Here is a 24,231-nt window from a genome sequence, read left to right as displayed (position 1 = left end):
ACACTTATCACTTAATCCTCACTACAATCCTTTAAAGTAGGCATAGCCTCTCTTTAAAAACTATGAGACGGGGTGGTGCCTGTAGCTCAGTTGGGGGCGCATACACCCAGGCTGGCGGGTTTGAACCCAACCTGGGCCAGCTAAACAACAATGACAACTGCCATACAAAAAAAAAAGCTGGGTGTTGTGGTGGGCACCTTGTAGTTCCAGCTACTTGGGAGGCTGAGGCAAGAAAATAGCTTAAGCCCAAGAGTTTGAGGTTGCTGTGAGCTGTGACACCAAGGCACCCTACAGAGGGCAACATAGTGAGACTCTGTTTCAAAAAAAAATACTACAAGACCAAGGCTCTAAAATGTTTAAAATTTTTTTCTAAGATTGGACAACTAGTTAAGAAGGGAAGCTGTGATTTCAATCCATGTGTGATTTTTCTAACCATTTCTCTTTCCATTATGTTATACTGCTTTTCTAAAATTATAAGTGAATCATTATCAGAACCATGATTTAGGGACACAGTATGATATTGACATAATTTCTCAAAATTTACTGCAAGAATAAAAAAGATTTGGGTTAGTAAAATGGCACTGAGGGAAGTTTTTATTTGAATTTTCAGAAAATACAGCAATGCCAAGGGCTATTGATGTTTTATAGACGGCATATCAAAACTTCACTCTTCATTTACTTCTTTCTCCAGTCCCTAGAACAGAGGTATAGGATCTTCTGCCTATGTGCTAACCTGACTTGACTTTTGACTTTTAAGCAGGTGTGTCAGGTTAAGCTTTCATCCCCAGCTTAGGTGGGAATGAGGAGAAAGAGTCATGTCATAAAATATACTGACACAAGCTCTCAGAACATAGGGAGGGGGCACATTGACAGTAACTAATTCATGTGATGTCTTTGGCGAGTTTGGCCGAGATTGTCAACCCCTTACATATACAAACTTGTTACCAGAAATCCAGAATAATAAAAATTAAAACATCCAATTTCTCATGCAAAATAAACATGAAGTTCAATTTTTTTTTTTTTTTTTTGAGACAAGAGTCTCCCTCTGTCACCTAGGGTAAAGTGCCATGGCCTCAGCCTAGCTCACTGCAACCTCTAACACCTGGGCTCAAGTGATTCTCCTGCCTCAACTTCCCAAATAGCTGGGACAATAGGTGCCTGCCGCAACACCTGACTAATTTTTATATTTTTAGTACAGATGGGCTCTTGATCTTGTTCAGGGCTAGTATCAAGCTCCTGAGCTCCTATCAGGATTATAGGCATGAGATATGGTGCTCTGCCTAAGTTCAATTTTTAAAAAGTTAGATTTGCTGCACTAGCTACAATTTCTTGCTTACTTCTATTAAGATCTACCAAGCTTCCACTTTGTAAGTAGAGATTATGCTAAATCCAGAAGCAAAAAAATGAAAACTATACATTTGGCCTTTTTCCTCCAAGGTAAATGTTTTGAGAATGCACCACACTGTTTTCTACAGCAGCTGCACCACTTTATATTCCCCAGTGTACGGGGGTTCCCATTTCGCCAGATCTTTGTCAACACTTGTTATTTTCCATTGCTTTGACAGTAGCCATTTTAGGGGGTGTGAAGTGGTATTCCATTATAGGTTCCCATTTGTTAACCATGCAACTATTTTAGCCTCCTGATTTTTTGGATCCTAGACTCCATCTCCTTGATCCATTTTTCATACTGACAGAAAGTCATTTATCATCATGTAACTTCTCTGATAAAGCTGGCTTTCCATCCATCTCAGGTAGATCTAAACTCCTGATTATACCTCAGAAGGACCTTTAACAAGTGGCTCTGCCTACTTCTTTACCAACCCTCTTTAGCCTCTCCCTTTTCTCCTACACCCTTCCTACAACTGACCACAAGATATTTGAAGGCATGTATTTTCAGAATCTGTCACATCTCCTATTCCTAAAAAAGTATACTGAATGAATAGACAACACTTCAGTAACATCTAAAAAATTACTTTCTAAATTATAATCTTAGATGACCAGCGAAGTCATTATAATTTTTCATTAAAAAGGAATATGTAGGCCGAGCGTAGCGGCTTACACCTGTAATCCTAGTACTCTGGGAGGCCAAGGCAGGTGGATTGCTTGAGCTCACCACCAGCCTGAGCAAAAGCAAGACCCCGTCTCTACTAAAAATAGAAAAAACTGACTCAAGAGAATCACTTGAGCCTGAGTTGGAGGTTGCTATGAGCTATGATACCACGGCACTCTACCCAGGGGGACAGTTTGAGACTCTGTTTCAAAAAAATTGAGCAGGTAATGAAGGAACAAAAGAATGAGGAAAGTAGTGCAAAAGTAGATACCACAAGATATGTTGACTTTAACACTTTCTGACTCTGAGCAAAAATTAGGTATGTCACCTGATATAGTCAGATATTTATCTTTTGAGTGCATATAAGATTGGCAGCATGAAGGTAGAGGAAGAACTTTGAAATAACTGGAACATAGTTGAGAAAAGAGGATATGATGAAAAGATGACCGTGTCAACATATTGGAGATTCCAATTTTAGCTATCTTAAGAAATGAGAGAACTTCAAATCTAGAGTTAGTTACATTAACATCTAACATCATACTAATACACTTGTAGAATAGGAAAATCATAGTTTCAATAAATCTGATTTCAATAATGGTAAATGGTGATTATTAACAGGTATACACTATACTGTTGGAATGTGAATGAAAAAAATGAACTAACCTGTTAGAGAAGGGTTTCAAATGTTGAATTAAATATAACAACAACAAAATGTTAAGATATACAGCCAAGCTCAAAAGGAAAAGAACTATCTCCAGGTGACAGAAATGAGAGAAAACAAAGTCAAAACAATTAAGATAAAGGTGAAATTCTGGACAGGCTGAGACCTGCAATCCCAGCACCCTAGGGAGGCCAAGGTGTATGTATTGCTTGAGCTCAGGAGTTCAGCCTGAGCAAGAGTGAGACCCCATCTCTATTAAAAATAGAAAAACTAGCTGGGTGCCTGTAGTGCCAGATACTCAGGAGACTGAGGCAGGAGGATCTCTTGAACCCAAGAATTGGAGGTTGCTATGAGTATGACACTGCAGCACCCAAGGTGGCAGAGTAAGACTGTCTCAAAAAATAAAATAAAATAAAATAAAAAGATAAAGGTGATATTCTGCTGCTCAAGGAGTTTAGAGCTGATACAGGCATTCGTGGCTAGGGGCTGGGATTCTAACATGTATATAAGGAAAGCAGATGTGAAGAGTCATGGACAAGGGGAGCTAGAACTGCATTCCTGCATACAGCTCACAGTACTAGAGGCTCAAATCCTAAAAAAATCCACGGAAAATACCAAGGAACTTACCTCTATCTTGCACTTCCCTTGAGCATGGGGGAAAGCAGCCTATAGGAAAACAAATCTCTAGATCCATGCCTTGTACAGACAGGCAAGTTACATTACTCAGAAGGTACTGGAACTGCAAGTCAGTAAATTAACATAAAAAATGGTCCATAACTACCAAAGTACCCAGAGTCGTTCAAAGAAATAAGCCCGAAGACACTATTTCATAAACCAGAGCACTTGTGGCTCCCACAGAATAATCATCACCAAACTGAACATGAGCTCATAAATACGAAACAAAAACACGTACAAAGAAACAAAACACTACAACTGGTAACCAGCAGATATACAAATCAAATTAATAGCCCTCCAAAATATGAGATATTTACATAATCTGAAAATATGTTTAAAATTACAAAAAAGATAAAAGTATAGAACATAAGAAAATCAGGATAGGCAGAACTAAAAAGAACCAAAAAAAAAAAAAATTTCTAGAGATGAAATAAAAAACTCAATGAACGCCATATGTAGATCTGAAATAGCTATGGAAAAAATTATACGTAAAAGAGCTGAGAAAATTAACAGCAATCAATCACGGACATGCAAAGACATGGAAACAAAAAAGAATGATAAAAACAACATGGAAGACAGATGAGGTCAAATGTATGCCAAATAGGAATGCCAGAGGAAAGAATAAAGATAATAAGGAAGAGGGAATAAAAGTGATACCACCTTAGAGTTTTCTAGAACAGAAGCCTTTTTCTTTTTCTTTTTTTTGAGACAGAGTCTCTCTATGTTGCCCTCGGCAGACTGCTGTGGTGTCACAGCTCACAGCAACCTCAAACTCTTGGGCTTAAGTAATTCTCTTGCCTCAGCCTCCCATGTAGCTGGGACTACAGGAGCCCACCACAACACCCAGCTATTTTTTTGTTGCAGTTGTCATTGTTTTTTTTAGCAGGCCCAGGCCAGGTTCAAACCCACCAGCCCTGGTATATGTGACTGGCACCCTAGCCCCTGAGCTACAGGCAGAGAGCCTAGAACGGAAGACTTTAATAATTAGGTTGAAGAAGGAACCAGGGTCTTAAGGAGAAGAAATTTTTAAAAATGCAAACTCATGGGCGGCACCTGTGGCTCAGTGGGTAGGGCGCCAGCCCCATATACTGAGGATGGCGGGTTCAAACCCGGCCCCGGACAAACTACAACAAAAAAATAGCCAGGCATTGAGGCGGGCACCTGTAATCCCAGCTACTTGGGAAGCTGAGGCAAGAGAACCGCTTAAGCCCAAGAGCTGGAGGCTGCTGTGAGCTGTGACACCATAGCATTCTACTAGAGGGCAACAAAGTGAGACTGTCTCTAAAAAAAAAAAATGAGTGGTTGCCAGGGATTGAGAGGATAGAGGAATAAATAGAAACAGGTTAAGCACAGAGGACTTTTAGGCCAATGAAACTATTCTATGTGATACTATAATTGTGATTACATGTCATCATGCATTTATCAAACCCCACAAAATGTACGACAGCAGGATTGAACCCTAAGGTAAACTATAGACTTACATTAATAACAAGGTATCAATATTGGCTCATCAGTTGTAACCAAAGTACCACATTGATACAGGATGTAAGTAAAAGGGGAAATTGTGTGCACAGTGAAGGAGGCGGGGCACATATTTGGGAACTCCGTGTTTTCTCATCAAATTTTCTATAAACCTAAAACTGCTTTAAACAAAAAGTTCAGGCTCGGCGCCTGTAGCTCAAGTGGCTAAGGCGCCAGCCACATACACCAGAGCTGGTGGGTTCAAATGCAGCCCGGGCCTGCCAAACAACAACAACTACAAACAAAAAATAGCCGGGAATTGTGGCAGGTGCCTGTAGTCCCAGCTACTTGGGAGGCTAGGGCAAGAAAATAGCTTAAGCCCAAGAGTTTGAGGTTGTTGTGAGCTATGATGCCATGGCACCCTACCAAGGGAGAGATAGTGAGATTCTGTCTCAAAAAAAAAGATTAATTGGCTGGGTGCAGTGGCTCACACCTGTAATCCTAGCACTCTGGGAGGCGAGGCAGGTGGATTGCTTCTGCTCAGGAGTTCAAGACCCTGTCTCTACTAAAAATAAAAAACTAGCTTGGTGCTGTGGTCGGTGCCTGTAGTCCTAGCTACTTAGGAGGGTGAGGCAAGCAGATCATGTAAGCCCAAGAGTTTGAGGTTGTTGTGAACTGTGATGCCACTGTACTCTAGCCTGGGGTAATAGAGTAAGACTATCTCAAAAAAACAAAAAATAAATTTAAAAAATTGTAAAGGTTCATTGAAAAAAATTCTAAACAACAGTATCATGACACATGGGAAGATGAAAGTCATTATAATACATTCTAAGGTCGTCATATTGTTTTGTTGTTGTTGTTTATTTTTTTGAGACAGAGTCTCACCCTGTCACCCTGGACAGAGTGCCCCGATGTCATCCCTCACAACAAACTAAAACTCCTGGGTTCAAGGGATCCTCTTGTCCCAACCTCCCAAGTAGCTGAGACTACAGGCACTCTCCATAACATCTGGCTAGCTTTTTTTTTTTTTTTTTTTAGTAGAGACAGGGTCTTGCTCTTGGCTTAGGCTGGGCTCAAATTCCTGAACTCCAGCAATCCACCCGCCTCCCAGAGTGCTAAGATTATAGGTGTGAGCCACTGCACTTGGCATCCTCATATTGTTTAGGCGAAAGAGATATTGATTATCTTTAGAATTTTTAGTCAAGTAATGCATGCTAACATTGTAAGAAAAATCACTAAATAAAGAGGATTAAGCAAAACAAATCTTTGTTGCAAAGCAAATCTATTGTTTTTAACTATGGTGTCTTACCTGAGATTCCAGAACCTCCAATTTACGTTTCCTTGCATGAAGAGCTTTGCTTGGAAAAGCCCAATAATAATTAGAAGTTCCAATCCTCTCACAGTCCACCATACCATCATCAACTAAACTTTGAAGGACTTCTTTTACTGACATAGCAGCTAAAAAAGATAATTTTTGGATTCTATGTTAAAAAACACTATAAATAAAATCAAAAGGCAAATAACTTGGCCAAGCACACAAAATATTACAGATCAAAGAGTTGATAAGTTAATACATAAAGAGCTCCTAAACAACAGCATTGCACAACAACAAAATTGCCTTGTGATGCATTTTTCAGAACATATCCCCATCCTTAAGCAACATATGACTGTTTTGGCAAGGCCTCTAAAAGGAAGGTGGGTAGGATAAAGGATTAGGAACAGGACCTGAGTTCTAATCCTAACTCTTACCAGTAACACTGGATGACTTTACGGCAGATTGTTCTTTATGCATAAATAGTTTTTCATCTATTAGATATAATTATTTCCATACTTGCTTTGTTATCCAGTGGAATTCCAATGAAACAATACTTACGAGAAGTATTTGAAAATTAAAAAACACTACAAGGATTTGTCCCCCTGGTAGATTTTTGTAGTAATAGCAGGTGCTCAGAAAATAATTTCAGTGGTGTTACATTCATCACTCTCTTGATTTATGTTATCTTTTCCTTTTAAAAAAAAAATGTTTCTTTTTAAAATATTAATGTTGGGTACTTTGGCTATTATATTTTAGTTTAGAAAATAATTTGTCAATATTTGAGAGGGAGAATGGGTAAGAAGGGAAGAAGGAGAGGAATGTATTTAAAAGATAATTTTTTTTTTGAGACAGAGTCTTCCTGTGTTGCTCTCAGTAGAGTGCCATGGCATCACAGTTTATAGCAATCTCAAACTCTTGGGCTTAAGCAATTCTCTTGCCTCAGCCTCCTAAGTAGCTAGGACTACAGGTGCCTGCCACAACACCTGGCTATTTTTTTGTTGCACTTGTCACTATTGTTTAGCAGGGTAGGGCTGGGTTTGAACAAGCCAGCCCCGGTGTATGTGGCTGGCGCCCTAATCACTGAGCTACGGGTGCTGAGCCATAAGCGTTTCTTTTTTCTATTTTGAAAAAAAACAACAACAAAAGAGAAAGTACATCAATGGGAACCTATAAAATATGCATGGCCAACATACAAGACATTCAACCCCACTAATAACTGAAGAAATGCAAAATAAAACAATGAAATAACAATATCTTAACTATCAAATAAAAACACCAAAAACCAGAATAAATAATTCAAGGAAATAGATATTCTCAACATGGGTGGAGAAATATGACAATATATATCTAAAACTTTAGATTTATGTACATCTTTTATACAGAAATTCCACTCTTTGCAATTTAGCCAAAGAAAATTGGAAATAAGTCCAATAATTGGATTTTTCTTCTTAAAGACATGATCTTGCTACGTTGCCCAGACTGGTCTCAAATTCCTGGGCTCACATAATCCCCCCACCTTGGCCTCTTAGGCAGCTGCGACCATAGGCATGTGCCCCTTCACCCAGCTTATTAACTGGATTTAAAGCATTTTACTGTAATGGGATATTATACAATCATTTGTTATAAAAGAATATTTAATAGCATAGATATATGTTCAGACTGTCTTATGTATTCTATAGAAAAATAAAGTTGGGGGGGCGCCTATAGCTTAGTGGGTAGGGTGCTGGCCACATACACCGAGGCTGGTGGGTTCAAACCTGGTCCAGGCCAGCTAAACAACAATGACAACTGCAACAAACAAAATAGCCAGGCATTGTGGTGGGGCACCTGTAGTCCCAGCTACTTGGGAGGCTATGGCAAGAGAATCACTTAAGCCCAAGAGTTGGAGGTTGCTGTGAGCTATGACACCATGGCACTCTACGGAGGGCGACATAGTAAAACTCTGTCTCAAAAAAAAAAAAAAAGGAGGGCAGTGCCTGTGGCTCAACAGAGTAGGGCACCAGCCCCATATACCAGAGGTGGTAGGTACAAACCCAGCCGTGGTCAAAAACTGCAATAAAAAAGAAAAAGAAAGTTAAAGGACAATAAGCACTCATGTGATGGTGGTCATCTCTGGAAGGTAAGTAATAGGTGATGAGTTCATCATCTCTGTTTTCCATAGAGTAAAAGATTGTTGCAGAGGCCAGGCACGGTGGCTCATGCCCTGTAATCTTAGCACTCTGGAAGGCCAAGGTGAGTGGATTGCTTGAGCTCACAAGTTCGAAACCAGCCTGAGCAAAAGCAAGATCCCAACTCTACTAAAAAATAGAAAAACTGAGGCAAGAGGATCGCTTGAGCCTGTGTTGGAGGTTGCTGTGAGCTATGATGCCACAGCACTCTACCCAGGGTGACAGCTTGAAACTCTATCTCAAAAAAAAAAAAAAAGAAAAGAAAAAAAAAAGATTGTTGCAGAAAAGACAAATATTTCCCAAAATATCCCAGCAAATCTTCCATACTTACTAATGCCTTTCTCTTTGGGAGCAATCTTCTCCATATCTTTTAATTGAAATACATCTTTCTGTTGAAAAGGGTTTTAAAAAAAAAGATGGAAATCACATATTTATTTTCTACAATATATTTTTTACACAATTATGTTCATAAAACATTGTAATAAAAAACTATGCCTGGAAATGAGCAGTACAACATAATCAAACATTTTAGAGCTAGAAGACATTTTTCAATCTTCTCATTCAATACCTCAAGAGAACTTAAAAGGGACAGACTTTTGCATGAGCACACAGTTCTTTAAAGTTCTTAGGAATCAGAATGTAAAGAACATCTTCCCATTGAAGTATGTATAAAAACTAGTTATGGTAGATTAGTTGATAACCTAAGATAATTTGCTTCTTGGACATTTTGATTTTAAGAAAAAACAAACAGGGCGGCGCCTGTGGCTCAGTGAGAGGGGCGATGGCCCCATATACCAAAGGTGGCGGGTTCAAATCCAGCCCTGGCCAACTTGCAGCAACAACAACAACAACAAAAATAGCTGGGTGTTCTGGTGGGTGCCTGTAGTCCCAGCTACTCGGGAGGCTGAGGCAAGAGAATCACCTAAGCCCAGAAGTTGGAGATTGCTGTGAGCTGTGATGCCACAGTACTCTACTGAGGGCAATAAAATGAGACTCTGTCTGTACAAGGAAAAAAAAAACCCACACAAACAGTACTTTATGTAACATATATTACACTTCACAAATTCAGCAGTTCTAACTAAAACCAAAGCAGACAATTGTCAAGATTTGTTTACATCTAAGGTTTCTTGAAAGAACTATACTTGAACAAAGAGAAATTACATAATTCATGGCTGCTTGTAAGATCATTCCCCTATACATGTTGCATATTTATCGTATGCAAAGCAAAATATTATGGGAAAATACGCATGTAGAATATTTATTCTTGTGGCCAGAAAAAAAAATCTATGCAGAATACTCTTTACTGTGGATAATAAGTCTTGGTTGAAGCAGTAGAAAGAACTTGGATAATGAGAATCTAAAGTATGCTGTAATTAGATCAGAAATATTGGCTGAGTGAGGTGGTGCATGCCTTTAATCCTAGCACTCTGGGAGGCCAAGGCAGGTAGATGCCTTGAGCTCATGAGTCCGAGACCAGCCTGAGCAAGAGCAAGACCCCGTCTCTACTAAAAATAGAAAAATCTAGCCAGGTATTGTATTGCACACCAATAGTCCCAGCTACTTGGGAGGCCGAGGCAAGAGGATTGCTTAAGACCAAGAGTTTGAGATTCCTGTGAGCTATGATGCCATGACACTCTACCAAGGGTGACAGAGCAAGACTACCTCAAAAAAAAAAAGGGGGGGTGGGGACAGAAATATTATGATTCTATTATGAAAATCTGGGACCAATTTCTTCAAAATAAACTAGAAAAGATAACTTTATTTAGATAGAAATTAAGCTTCATAAAATTTAAAACTTCTCATCCAAGGGCACTGTTACAACATTGAAAAGACAAGTACTGACTAGAAAATATCTGTAAAACTTATCCCTGACAAAGGCCTGGTATTGCCTTTAAAAAGGGAATACTATTCAAACCTAAATAAAGTCAGATTCTGTAACAAACCCTGGGGTAGCCATATTTGATTTGCTGGAATTTTTACTCGACAGTTTCAACAATGGAATTGTTGAATTTGAATTCTAGAATCCAGATTCCAGAATCTGAATTCTAGAATCTATGCTTTTCACTCTGTATTTTATTGTTTGCTTTCTTTGAATTGTCAAAGGGCTTATGTCTAATGCTCATCAACTTTTGGTATCAGTCAGGATCCTGGATATACCATATCCTATTCATTAGAAAATAAATGAAATGGTTTCCATTACTTTTCACAAATCTATTATGCTTTCTAATTCCACAAAAAGCTGATAAACTAAATAAATGAGCAGCAATTGATCAGGGTATAATGTAGAAAAAGGAACGAGAATATACAAACCAAAATCAATTGATTAATACAATTAACTTCTAGCTTTACAGAAAAACCCACTGATCACTAAATTTATTTATTTAAGCTGCTTAAATAATTGATACTCATTAATATCAATCTGGACAGACTTACACATTTTTTCCAGTCAGAACCAGCCAATTTTGATATTTGAGACAATTAACAATTTTGTAAAAATAATTCTCCCAACCACTCTCCCCAGCTTTCTAATGCCCAGTACGAATTAAATCTGCTTTTCTTGCTCTGAGTCAAAGGAAAAATATTTCAACTCTAAAGAGGAATAAATTATCACAATTTTCATATACAAACTTTATCAATTTATCTTCCTAACCATATCATCATTAATATGACACCCTATTCTGAATTGCCAATGACTTTTAGGAATGGTAAGATTATACATAGAGGGCAAATACTTTTAAAAAAAACCCACAATATTTTGCTTGTTTTACTAAGACTCTGCTTTATTAAATTGAAAAGATTTTTATTTTTATCTTTTGAGACAGAATCTCACTATGTTGCCCTTGGTAGAGTGCTGTGGCATCACAGCTCACAGCAACCTCAGATTCCTGGGCTCAAGCAGTTCCCTTGCCTCAGCCTCCCAAGTAGCTGGGACTACAGGCACTCATCACAATGCCCGGCTATTTTTTGGTTGTAGTTGTCATTGTTGTTTGGCAGACCCAGGCTGGATTCAAACCCGCCAGCTCCAGTGTATGTGGCTAGTGCCCTACCTGCTGAGCTACAGGTGCTGAGCCTGAAAAGATTTTTAAAATCAATTTAATATTCTATTGCAACAGTTTTTCTCATCTTACTCACATTTGTAATAATGAAAATAGTACATTAGGGCCAACTAGGCTTTGAAAATCCTGCAAAGCCATGTGAAGTCAGTATCCTTTTTTAGCTCAAGGGTTGGTTTGGATTTTAATTTGGAGACAAAGAAAAGCCATATAACAACACAATGAAGAGAGTAGGCTCTACAGCCAGGTGTCTAAGTTCAAACTCTGGCTTTGTCACTTACAAGTTGAAACTTAAAACACACTTCCTATTAGTATCAAGCACAAATATCTAGAATAAGGAGACCGGTGTACTATGTGTTACAGTAGATTTATAAATGCAAAGAGGCAGTATTTTGCACTTCCTCTAAAACAGGTAAGCTTTCCTACTTTGAATCCTAGTACTATTACTTCTATTGTTTGAGATCTGGGGCTGGTTTCTTAAGACACTCAGGGGTCTTCATCTGTAAGATAAGGATGAATGGTAGTGACAGTACCTACCTCATAGGGTTGATGTAAGGATGAAATCAGATAAGCTATGCCAAGTAATTGAGATAGTGATTACTCCTAGGCAGCACCCGGTAGCTGTGAGCTATTATCATTATTACTTTCAGGCACAAAGGGGAGACAAGCAAATCAATGCTTCAGAAAGATAATTCTGATGCCAGTATGTAGGACAGTCTGAATAGAACAGACTCTATCAACAGTGGGATATAGTTCCTTCTTACTCTATAACTAACAAGAACCACAAATGTTTGCAGATTATCTACTCGTTAAGAAATTGGTCAGTATTGACCTCTAACAAAGAAGGGACAGTTAACATCGGATAATATGTACTTAACATAAAAATTACACAAAATTCTGAAGATCTTAAAAAAAAAAAAACAACTTACTGTCTCAAAAAATATTTCCATCATGCGGGCTCTCTTTTCTTCTGCACTCAGTCCTTTTTTCTTTGACTAAAGCACAAAAGTCAAAAAATAAGCAATGCATTTTTCCTTTTGAACACTGTACTTTAAAACAATTTACTAACATTATTTGAAATTTTATGCATGGTCTTATCTGATACCAACAAGTTTGATATTCTCTGGGCTAGGCCTAAAGACTCAGCTTAACTACTCACTGCCAACCCTCTTTGTATATTCAATATAATAAGAATTGTGACTGAGAAAAGAGCCTGGAATTCTACAGAAATTCAACATTTATAAAATGAAGCAATGATAAGCTATTGTATTTACCTTCAAAAGGCTTACAATCTCGCAAAGAAAAATGGATGTAACTATTTATAACTAACGAATGGCTACACGCACAAACTGCTACACAAATACCCAGGACAGAATGAATTAAATCCATCACAGAGAGGGAGAAGGGTTAATCTAGGAAGACTGGAGATTTAAAGAATTTTGGCAAAGTGAGAAATAGTGAAAATCATATTCTGGGCAGACCACACACAGGCACAAGGTTATGGAACTACATGGAATGCTCTAGAAAGTTACTGTATAGAATATGTAGGGGGAGAATCAGAGGAGAAAGGTCTGGGACCAGTTTAGGGAAGGCCAACTGCTCAGCTGAGAAGAGTGGACTTTATTCTGAACAATAAGAAGCTACAAAGTAATTTCTTAAGTAGGAGTGATAAGATTAGAGCAGTGGTTCTCAACCTGTGGGTCACAACCCTTTGGGGGTCAAACAACCCTTTCATAGGAGTCGCCTAAGACCATTGGAAAACACATATTACCCATGGTCTTAGGAACTGATGTCTGTCTCCAGGTGGATTCGCCCACATGCAGATATGACCACATACGAGCACCTGGTGTGATGACACTATTGTTCCAACCCCCTCACACACACCCCGTACAAATACAGGTATATGTGACAGGGTTGGCACCATATCGTACTTATGCAGACCAGTCACACGTGTAGAGAGCAGTTACTGTGTTGAAAGCAGCAGTATTGGAGGTAAAACAACACTTCATAAATTATAATTACTGGGTAAATGTAAAATCATGTACTGTAAAATCAACTACTGCAAAAAAAAAAAAAAAGTCTGTACCATGGGAACTTAATCTGGATGCTGATTGGTCTTTTAATATTCAGCTGTGGTTGATGTGAATACTGCCCCCTTGTGATAGTAACAAGTATATAAAAAAGGCAACAGAATGGTAACTCATGGGAAACTTTAATGAATTGTATTGACTGAACTACACCATGTATCATCTTTTGTATTATTAAAGCTATTGTTATATATTATTTTCATTAGCAAACCATCCATGACAACAGATCGTGCAGAGAAGAACACTAAGAAAAGAAAATATAGGGGAGCAAGATGGTGGCCGAGTAATAGCTTCCTTGCAACTGGGCACGGTTAAGTCCGGGGAGAGAATACTCCAGGCATCTCTGGCTGGTGGGATCTGCCCAGAAACATTCCTTTGGGGACACAGGAAGTCAGGGTGAGACTTCTGGACCCCATGAGGAGGACAAAAGCAGTGGAGAACTGGCAAGTGTTTGCTTGTGTTTGTTCAGTCTAATCCTGCCAGCAGCTGCAAGTACAGCAGCTGTGAGATTGCAAACTGGAAAGCCCTTACCTGTGAGTTGCTTTGGTTTTTTTGGATTTGGCATTCAGTTGAACTACCTTGGGAGAACTTGGGCAAGAGTGTGGAGGACTTTAAGCATTGTCTGGGGCCCCAGATGGAGCCAAATGGAGCCAATAGTGTTTGGCTGTGGGCCACTCAGAGCCATTGTGGGAGAACTGCCCCGGCAAGCTCCGCCCCCAGGGTCGCAGAGCAAGGATTGGGCAGGAGCAAGTAATCCAGTGACTGAGCAGCCTAAAGGCGGGGACTGAAACTCCTTACAGCCTTAGCCCTCAGGGGCATAGAGTGAGACCGGTTTTGGCACACTGGGTAAGTGGATAGCCACTTTAGGAGTGATCCCAGTGTCAAGTGCTTTCCTGGGAAAGCTTCTGCTTAGCCAAAGTTAGCAGTTTAAAGTGCCTTTTAAGCAGGCTGAGGAGATTTAGGCTCTCCATCCTGTGGGGTTTGAGAAATCAGCAGAGGCCTCCAGTTTCCATCTCGTACAGCTGTACCAGCATTGTGATTAACATCTCATGCCCCAGATCACCACCTGTTGCCCAGACAATACCCAGCAAGATAACATATACTGCTTTGTTTTTGTTTTTAATTTCAACATTTTCCCTATAAATTTTCCTTTTCTTTTCTTTCTTCATTTTTCTAGTTTAAATACAATTTTCCATTTTTGCCTTTTTCAACAATTAGAACTTCATTTTTGCTCGTGTTTCTACAGCTATTTGGTTTTCCCCCCAATTTTATCCTGTAAAGTTTTCTGTTTGCTTGTTTTGGTTTGATTTATAGCATTTTTGCCTTTCCTTTCTACTTGGTGGAGGTGGGGTACTGAGTCCAAACAAGCTATCAAAGAGCTGCTGACCTCAAGGGAACCACCCAACCTGGCTCCCCCAGAGGTTGGGGATTTTTAAGGTTGGATCAAAGTACGCAACTGTACACCTATATTGCTCTGTCTCCCTCTTTCTGTGCCTCTCTTCTTTTTGTCAATATTCCCTTTTACCCCCCTCTCCTTTCTTTTTTCCCTTCTTGACCTTCAATCTTCTCATCCTTCTGATCCTGTACAAAAAGGACTCATCCAAACCCTAGTCCAGAGGCACGGCAACTTAAAGATCAAGTGGGAGTGAAAAGAAAATTAGGGCAAGGAAACAGATAAAAGAAATCACTCATGAGGAAGAATCAACAGAAAAATGCTGGCAACATGAAAAACCAGTCCAGAGCAACCACTCAAGGGACTGTAAGGTAGCTACTGCAGAGAATTCCACCTATAAAGAAATGTTAGAAATGACAGAAAAGAAATTTAAAATACAGATGATGAAAACAATGAAGGAAACTGCTGATAAAGTGGAAAATAACCAAAAAGAAATCCAAAAACAGAATCAAATAAAAGATGAACGATAGGAAGAATATAGAAAGGATATAGCAGAGCTGAAGGAACTGAAGCAGTCAATTAGGGAACTTAAAGATGCAACTGTAAGTATCAACATCAGATTAGACCATGCAGAAGAAAGAATTTTGGAGGTAAGGACAAAGCTCTTGTGATAACTCAGATAATTAAAGATGCAGAAAAGGAGAGAGAGAAAGCAGAACATTCACTGACAAATTATGGGACTTTATGAACATTCAAACATACGAGTTATAAATATCCCAAAAGGGGAAGAAGAATGCCCTAGGGGACTGGAAGCCATACTAGAGAATATTATAAATGAAAATTTCCCATATATCACCAAAGATTCTGACACAATCCTTTCAGAGGATATTGGACCCCAGGTCGCCTCAACTCTAACCGAGCTTCTCCAAGACACATTGTGATGAACCTGTCCAAAGTCAAGATAAAAGAAAAGATTCTTCAAGCTGCCAGGAGTAAGTGCCAGTTGACCTACATGGACAAATTCATTAGGGTGACTGCAGACGTCTCTAATGAAACTTTCCAAGCAAGAACACAATGGTCACCTACTTTTAATCTACTTAAACAGAACAATTTCCAGCCCAGAATTCTATATCCTGCTAAGCTAAGCTTTAAAATTGATGGAGAAATCGAATCATTTTCTGATATGCAAACACTGAGGAAATTCACCACAACAAGACCAGCTCTACAGGAAATACTTCAACCTGTTCTACACACTGACCATCACAATGGATCAGCAGCAAAGTAAGAACTCAGAAATTAAAGGACAGAACCTAACTTCCACAATGATGCAAAAGATAAAACTAAGCAATGCACTCAATAAAATAAGATGAATAGAGCACTACCACACTTATCAACTATCTCAATAAATGTTAATGACTTGAATTCTCCAATGAAGAGACATAGATTGGCTGACTGGATTAAAAAAACACAAGCCATCCATTTGCTGTCTGCAAGAAACACACCTGGCTTCAAAAGACAAATTAAAGCTCCGAGTCAAGGGTTGGAAGACAATTTTTCAGGCAAATGGAATTCAGAAGAAAAGAGGAGTTGCTATCTTATTTTCAGATACATGTGGATTTAAAGCAACTAAAGTCAAAAAAGACAAAGATGGTCACTTTATATTGGTCAAGGAAAAATACAACAAGAAGACGTTTCAATACTAAATATTTATGCACCCAATTTAAATGCTCCCAGATTCTTGAAACAGACCTTACTCAGTCTGAGCAATATGATATCTGATAATACCACAATAATAAGGACTTTAACACTCCTCTTACACAGCTGGACAGATCCTCTAAGCAGAAATTAAACAAAGATATAAGGGACTTAAATGAGACCCTAGAACAACTGCTTGATAGATGCATATAGAACACTCCATCTCAAAGATAAAGAATATACATTCTTCTCATCACCCCATGGAACATTCTCCAAAATTGATCATATCCTAGGACACAAAACAAACCTCAAAAGAATCAAAAGAATTGAAATTTTACCTTTTATTTTCTCAGACAAGGCACTAAAGGTGGAACTTAACTCCAACAAAAACCTTCAACCACACACAAAGGCATGGAAATTAAACAACCTTCAGTTGAATGACAGTTGGGTGCAGGAAGAAATAAAACGGGAAATCATTAACTTCCTTGAGCATAACAACAATGAAGACGCAAGCTTCCAAAACCTGTGGGATACTGCAAAAGCAGTTTTGAGAGGAAAATTTATCGCTCTAGATGCCTACCTTCAAAAAACAGAAAGAGAGTACATCAACAAACTCACAAGCCATCTTATGGAATTGGAAAAAGAAGAACAATCTAAGCCTAAACCCACCAGAAGAAAAGAAATATCCAAAATTAAATCAGAGATCAATGAAATTGAAAACAAAAGAATCATTCAGAAAATTAATGAAATAAGGGAGTTGGTTTTTTGAAAAAAAAAAAAAAATAATAATAATAATGATAATAAAATAGATAAACCTTTGACCAGACTAACTAGAAATAGAAAAGTAAAATCTCTAGTAACCTTAATAGGAAATGATAAAGTAGAAATTACAATTGATGCCACAGAGATACAAGAGATCATCTCTGAATACTACCAGAAACTCTATGCCCAGAAATTTGATAATGTGAAGGAAATGGATCAATATTTGGAATCACACCCTCTCCCTAGACTCAGCCAGGAAGAAATAGAGCTCCTGAAAAGACCAATGTCAAGCACTGAGATTAATGAAACAATAAAAAATCTTCCAACAAAAAAATGCCCTGGTCTGGATGGCTTCACACCAGAATTCTATCAAACCTTTAAGGAAGAGTTTATTCCTGGACTGCAGAAATTATTCCAAAAAATTGAGGAGGAAGGAATCTTCCCCAACACATTCTAGGAAGCAAACATCACCCTGATACCAAAACCAGGAAAAGACCCAACTAAAAAGGAGAATTTTAGACCAATTTCACTAATGAATATAGACGCAAAAATTCTCAACAAAATCCTAGCCAACAGATTATAGCTTATCATCCAAAAAAAGTCATAACATCATGATCAAGTAGGTTTCATCCCAGGGATACAAGGCTGGTTTAACATACGCAAGTCCATAAACATTATCCACCATATTAACAGAGGCAAAAATAGAGACCATACGATCCTCTCAATAGATGCAGAAAAAGCATTTGATAAAATCCAGCATCCTTTTATAATTAGAACACTGAAGAGTATAGGCATAGGTGGCACATTTCTGAAACTGATAGAGACTATCTATGACAAATCCACAGCTAATATTTTACTAAATGGAGTAAAATTGAAAGCTTTTCCTCTTAGAACTGGAACCAGACAAGGTTGTCCTCTCTCACCATTACTACTCAATGTAGTGCTGGAAGTTCTAGCCAATACAATTAGGCAAGACAAGGAAATAAAGGGCATCCAAATGGGAGCAGAGGAGGTCAAACTCTCCCTCTTTGCTGACAACATGATCTTATACTTAGAGAACCCCAAGGACTCAACCACAAGACTCCTGGAAGTCATCAAAAAATGCAGTAATGTCTCAGGATATAAAATCAATGTCCACAAGTCAGTAGCCTTTGTATACACCAATAACAGTCAAAATGAGAGCCTAATTAAGGAGATAACTCCCTTTGCCACAGCTTCAAAGAAAATGAAATACCTAGGAATATACCTAACAAAGGAGGTGAAGGACCTCTATAAAGAAAATTATGAAATCCTCAGAAAGGAAATAGCAGAGGATATTAATAAATGGAAGAACATACCATACTCAGGGCTGGGAAGAATCAACATTGTTAAAATGTCTATACTTCCCAAAGCAATCTACCTATTCAATGCCATCCCTATTAAAATACCAACATTGTACTTTCAAGATTTGGAAAAAATGGGGCGGCACCTGTGGCTCAAGGAGTAGGGCGCCGGTCCCATATGCCGGAGGTGGCAGGTTCAAACCCAGCCCCGGCCAAAAGAGACAAAAAAAAAAAAAAAAAAAAAGATTTGGAAAAAATGATTCTGCGTTTTGTATGGAATCAGAAAAAACTCCATATAGCTAACGCACTTCTTAGCAATAAAAACAAAGTTGGGTTGGCGTCACCTGCGGCTCAGTCGGTAAGGCACCAGCCCCATATACCGAGGGTGGCGGGTTCAAACCCGGCCCTGGCTGAACTGCAACCAAAAAATAGCCGGGCATTGTGGTGGGCGCCTGTAGTCCCAGCTACTCGGGAGGCTGAGGCAAGAGAATCACTTAAGCCCAGGAGTTGGAGGTTGCTGTGAGCTGTGTGAGGCCACGGCACTCTACCGAGGGCCATAAAGTGAGACTCTGTCTCTACAAAAAAAAAACAAAGCTGGGGGCATCACCATACCAGATTTTAGGCTATTCTACAAAGCCATAGTGGTCAAGACAGCATGGTACTGGCACAAAAATAGAGACATAGACATTTGGAATCGAATAGAAAACCAGCAAGTGAAACTAACATCTTACAACAACCTAATCTTCCATAAACCAAACAAGAACAAACCTTGGGGGAAAGACTCCCTATTCAATAAAGGGTGCTGGGAGAACTGGATATCCACATATAAAAGACTGAAACTGGACCCACACCTTTCTCCACTCACAAAAATTGATTCAAGATGGATACAGGACTTAAATTTAAGGCATGAAATAAAAATCCTCAAAGAAGGCATAGGAAAAACACTGGAAGATATTGGTCTGGGGAAAGACTTCATGAAGAAGACTGCCGTGGCAATTGCAACAACAACAAAAATAAACAAATGGGACTTAATTAAACTGAAAAGCTTCTGTACAGCTAAGGAGACAACAACCAAAGCAAATAGACAACCTACACAACGGGAAAGGATATTTGCATATTTTGAATCGGACAAAAGCTCGATAACCAGGATCTACAGAGAACTCAAATTAATCCACATGAAAAAAGCCAACAATCCCATATATCAATGGGCAAGAGACATGAATAGAACCTTCTCTAAAGACAGACAAATGGCTAACAAACATATGAAAAAATATTCATCATCCCTAATTATTAGAGAAATGCAAATTAAAACCACCCTGAGATACCATCTAACCCCAGCAAGAATGGCCCACATCACAAAATCTCGTAACTGCAGATGCTGGCGTGGATGCGGAGAGAACACTTTTACACTGCTGGTGGGACTGCAAACTAACACAACCTTTTTAGAAGGAAGTATGGAGAACCCTCAAAGAACTCAGGCTAGACCTCCCATTTGATCCTGCAATCCCATTACTGGGCATCTACCCAGAAAGAAAAAAAATCCTTTTATCATAAGGACACTTGCACTAGACTGTTTATTGCAGCTCAATTTACAATTGCCAAAATGTGGAAACAGCTTAAATGCCCACCAACTCAGCAATGGATTAACAAGCTGTGGTATATGTATACCATGGAATACTATACAGCCATTAAAAAAATGGAGACTTTACATCCTTCTTATTAACCTGGATGGAAGTGGAAGACAGTATTCTTAGTAAAGCATCACAAAAATGGAGAAGCATGAATCCTATGTACTCTATTTTGATATGAGGACAATTAATTACAATTAATGACACGGTGGGGGTGGGGGAACGGGAGAGCAGAGAGAGAAAGAAGGAGGGTGGGGTGGGGAAAGGAAGAGCAGAGAGGGAAGGAGTGAGGGGGGTGGGGTCTTGGTGTGTGCCACACCTTTTGGGGGCAAGACACAATTGTAAGAGGGTCTTTACCTAACAAATGCAATCAGTGTAACCTGGTTTCATGTACCCTCAATGAATACCCAACAATAAATTAAAATAAAAAAAGAAAAGAAAATATAGTTAGGATTTTTTACAGTATGGTTTTACCTCAATAATTACAGCAGGAATTGAGAAACTGCAATGTGTTATTTGTTGTGAAGTTCTATCAGCTGAATCTATGAAGCTGAACAAACTAAAACACCATTTTGAGGGTGGCACCTGTGGCTCAGTGAATAGGGCTCCGGCCCCATATACTGAAGTGGCAGGTTTGAACCCAGCCCAGACCAAACTGCAACCAAAAAATAGCCGGGTATTGTGGCAGGCACCTGTAGTCCCAGCTACTCAGGAGGCTGAGTCAAGAGCATTGCCTAAGCCCAAGAACCAGAGGTTGCTGTGAGCTGTGAGGCCACAGCACTCTACTGAAGGTGACAAAGTGAGACTTTGTCTCTAAAAATAAGTAAATAAATAAATAGTAAAATGCCATTTTGATAGCAAGCATCAGAGCTTTGCTGGCAAGGATACCAACTATTTTAGAAGCAAAGATGATGATTCACCTGCAGAATAGATGACATGTCTGTTGATATTCTTGATCAGGTAATCCAGGATGGACTCAAGAAAGCCAGACTTGACACTGGTGGCAAGCACCACACTAAAAAAAAAAAAAAAGCATGGGTGGTGCCTAGGGCGTGAGTGAGTAGGGCGCTGGCCCCATATACTGAGGGTGGTGGGTTCAAACCCGGCCCCAGCCAAACTGTAACAAAAAAAATAGCTGAGTATTGTGGCGGGCGCCTGTAGTCCCAGCTACTCAGGAGGCTGAGGCAAGAGAATCACCTAAGTCCAAGAACTGGGGGTTGCTGTGAGCTATGATGCAACAACACTCTACCAAGGGTGACAAAGTAAAACTCTGTCTCTAAAAAAAAAAAAAACAACAAAACATAGCAGCTGTTGAAGCTTCATATTTGGTGTCTATAGTGTAGAGGAATGGACACCATGCTTGCAAAGGACAGTTACTGATTCTTACCACATTAAAAGGAAATGCTGAGAACAGGACAGTCTCCTGGCAAGCCTAGAGACATTTTGTGACTTGGGGGCAATCCCCCAAGTAACTCAGTATTCCGGAATGAGGTAAGATCAGTCACTCACTAATAAGCATGTGTTAAACACTGATGCTTAGTAGTTCTTCACGGGGGCTACGTGGAAAGAACACGTGAGGAAAAGAGCATGTGGCAATCCTTACACATGCAGCCCTCGTATGTGATTACCTTAACTCTCCACACCTGTTGTGTATAACCTTGGTAAACAGCCATTGTGGAGGGGGCTCTGGGATACCCTGCACTTAAGGTTAGCCCACCTCTCACAAGCTTATACTTGCAATCTGTGTTACACCTGGTTCCTTCCTGTGGCAACCAAGACCAGGGCCTTAGGGGTCACAACAGGTGGCACTCAGAATTGCCAAAGCTATGAAACCTCACACCATTGCTGAGGATTTACTGTTGCCAGCGGCCAAAGACATTGTTTATGATTGGAGATGAATTTGTTATGAAATTGAGTGCAATTTCCTTATCTAATGACATTGTCTGCAGAATAGATGACATGTCTGTTGATATTCTTGATCAGGTAATCCAGGAAATTAAATCTGCTCCACTTCCAATATTTAGTATCCAGCTTGATGAATCTACAGACATTGCAAACTGTTCACAGTTACTGGTTTATGTTAAGTATATTAATGATGGCAACTTTAAAGATGAGTTTCTTCTTTGCAAACCTTTTGAAAAGACAACTACTGCACCTGATGTATTTGACACAGTTGAAAGAGGATAAGATCTCTTGGGAAAAGGCTTGTGGTGTTTGCACAGATGGCGCTCCAGCTATGCCAGGATGTTTGTCTGGATTTCAATGTTTGGTACTGAATGAGTCACCAAAAGTCATCGGAACTCACTGAACGATTTGTCTGCAAATATTAGCAAGGAAGATGCTGCCACAAGAGTTACAAGTAATGAAAAGTGTCATAAGTTCTGTCAATTTTGTAAAGGCGAGCACTTTAAACAGTTGACTGTTTTCACAACTGTGCAATGAGTTGGATGTGCCGAACAATGCTCTCTCTGCTATTTCACACTGAAGTGGGATGGTTGTTGAGAGGAAAAGTTTTAAAACATGTTTTTGCGCTTCGTGATGAACTCAAAACGTTTTTTAATCAGAAAGCAAGACTGCAGTTCAAAGCACTTCTCAGCAATAAAAGTGAACTGCAGAACATAGCTTACTTGGTTGACATCTTTGAAATTTTGAATGAGTTAAATTTATCACTGCAAGGACCAAATGTGACATGCCTTGATTTGTCTGAAAAAATCTGATCATTCCAAATGAAACTTCAACTTTGGCAAAAAAAATTGGATAAAAATAAAATTTACATGTTACCTACTTTATCTACTTACTTTGAGGAACATGACATTGAACCAGACTAAAGGATTATGATGATAATTTCTGTGAAAGAACACTTGCACATGCTTGAAGGTGAAATTTCATCATACTTTCCAAATCTACCTGACACCCCATTTGCACTTGCCAGAAGCCCATTCACAGTCAAAGTTGAAGATGTTCCTGAGACAGCACAAGAGGAATTCACTGAACTTAACAGTAATGCATCGAGAACGGATTTCTCTACAATGCCAGTTACAAAATTCTGGATCAAGTGTTTGCAGTCAGATCCTGTTCTGAGACTGTGTTGCGCCTTCTTCCATTTCCAACAACATATCTTTGTGAAACAGGATTTTCCAGCTTGTTGGTTATCAAGTCTAAATACAGAAGTAGACTTGTTGTGGAAGATGATCTTCGTTGTGCTCTTGCAAAGACTGCCCCGAGAATTTCTGAGCTGGTGAGAAAGATGCAATCTCAACCTTTGCATTGAAGTTGGCTTTTTACTCATACTATACTGTCCCAAAATGTAGCAATGTAGTTTACTGTTGTTATATTAAGACTATTACCCATGCTACACCATGCTTCAAGACAAAATTTCACTTATTTGTAATTAGAAATAAATATTTCACAATAATTACTTATTGTTTTTGTGATTAATCACTATGCTTTAATAATGTTCAATTAGTAACATGAAAATACATCCTGTATATCAGGTATTTACATTACGATTCTTTTTTTTTTTTTTTTGGTTTTTGGCCAAGGCTGGGTTTGAACCCACCACCTCCAGCATATGGGACCAGCGCCCTACTCCCTGAGCCACAGGCGCCGCCCTACATTACGATTCTTAACAGTAGCAAAATTGCAGTTATGAAATAGCAACGAAAATAATTTTATGGTTGGAGGTCACTACAACATGAGGAACTATATTAAGCAAGGCGCTGGCCCCGTATACCGAGGGTGGCGGGTTCAAACCCAGCCCTGGCCAAACTGCAACAACAAAAAAAAATAGCCGGGCGTTGTGGCGGGCGCCTGTAGTTCCAGCTACTCAGGAGGCTGAGGCAGGAGAATCGCCTAAGCCCAGGAGTTGGAGGTTGCTGTGAGCTGTGTGACGCCACGGCACTCTACCGAGGGCAATAAACTGAAACTCTGTCTCTACCAAAAAAAAAGAGTCCAGGCATTA

The 24,231-nt window shown here is 39.2% G+C and overlaps 1 protein-coding gene across 1 annotated transcript in view; it reads right to left on the bottom strand.

Annotated features, from left to right (window-relative positions):
- MND1 (meiotic nuclear divisions 1) overlaps positions 1 to 24,231 on the bottom strand; it is a 94,455-nt gene that overhangs the window by 67,458 nt on the left and 2,766 nt on the right. The window contains exons 2-4 of the mRNA XM_053595559.1: positions 12,313 to 12,378; positions 8,662 to 8,719; positions 6,157 to 6,305 (exon numbers count right to left, since the gene is read on the bottom strand). Coding sequence (XP_053451534.1) covers positions 6,157 to 6,305; positions 8,662 to 8,719; positions 12,313 to 12,378 — 273 coding nt within the window. The remainder of the gene's footprint in view (positions 1 to 6,156; positions 6,306 to 8,661; positions 8,720 to 12,312; positions 12,379 to 24,231) is intronic.

The sequence above is a fragment of the Nycticebus coucang genome, chromosome 1, assembly GCF_027406575.1.
Source record: "Nycticebus coucang isolate mNycCou1 chromosome 1, mNycCou1.pri, whole genome shotgun sequence".
Classification (NCBI taxonomy): domain Eukaryota; kingdom Metazoa; phylum Chordata; class Mammalia; order Primates; family Lorisidae; genus Nycticebus; species Nycticebus coucang.
Note: the sequence above shows the minus strand (reverse complement) of the source record. Positions and strands in the feature narration are given on the sequence as shown.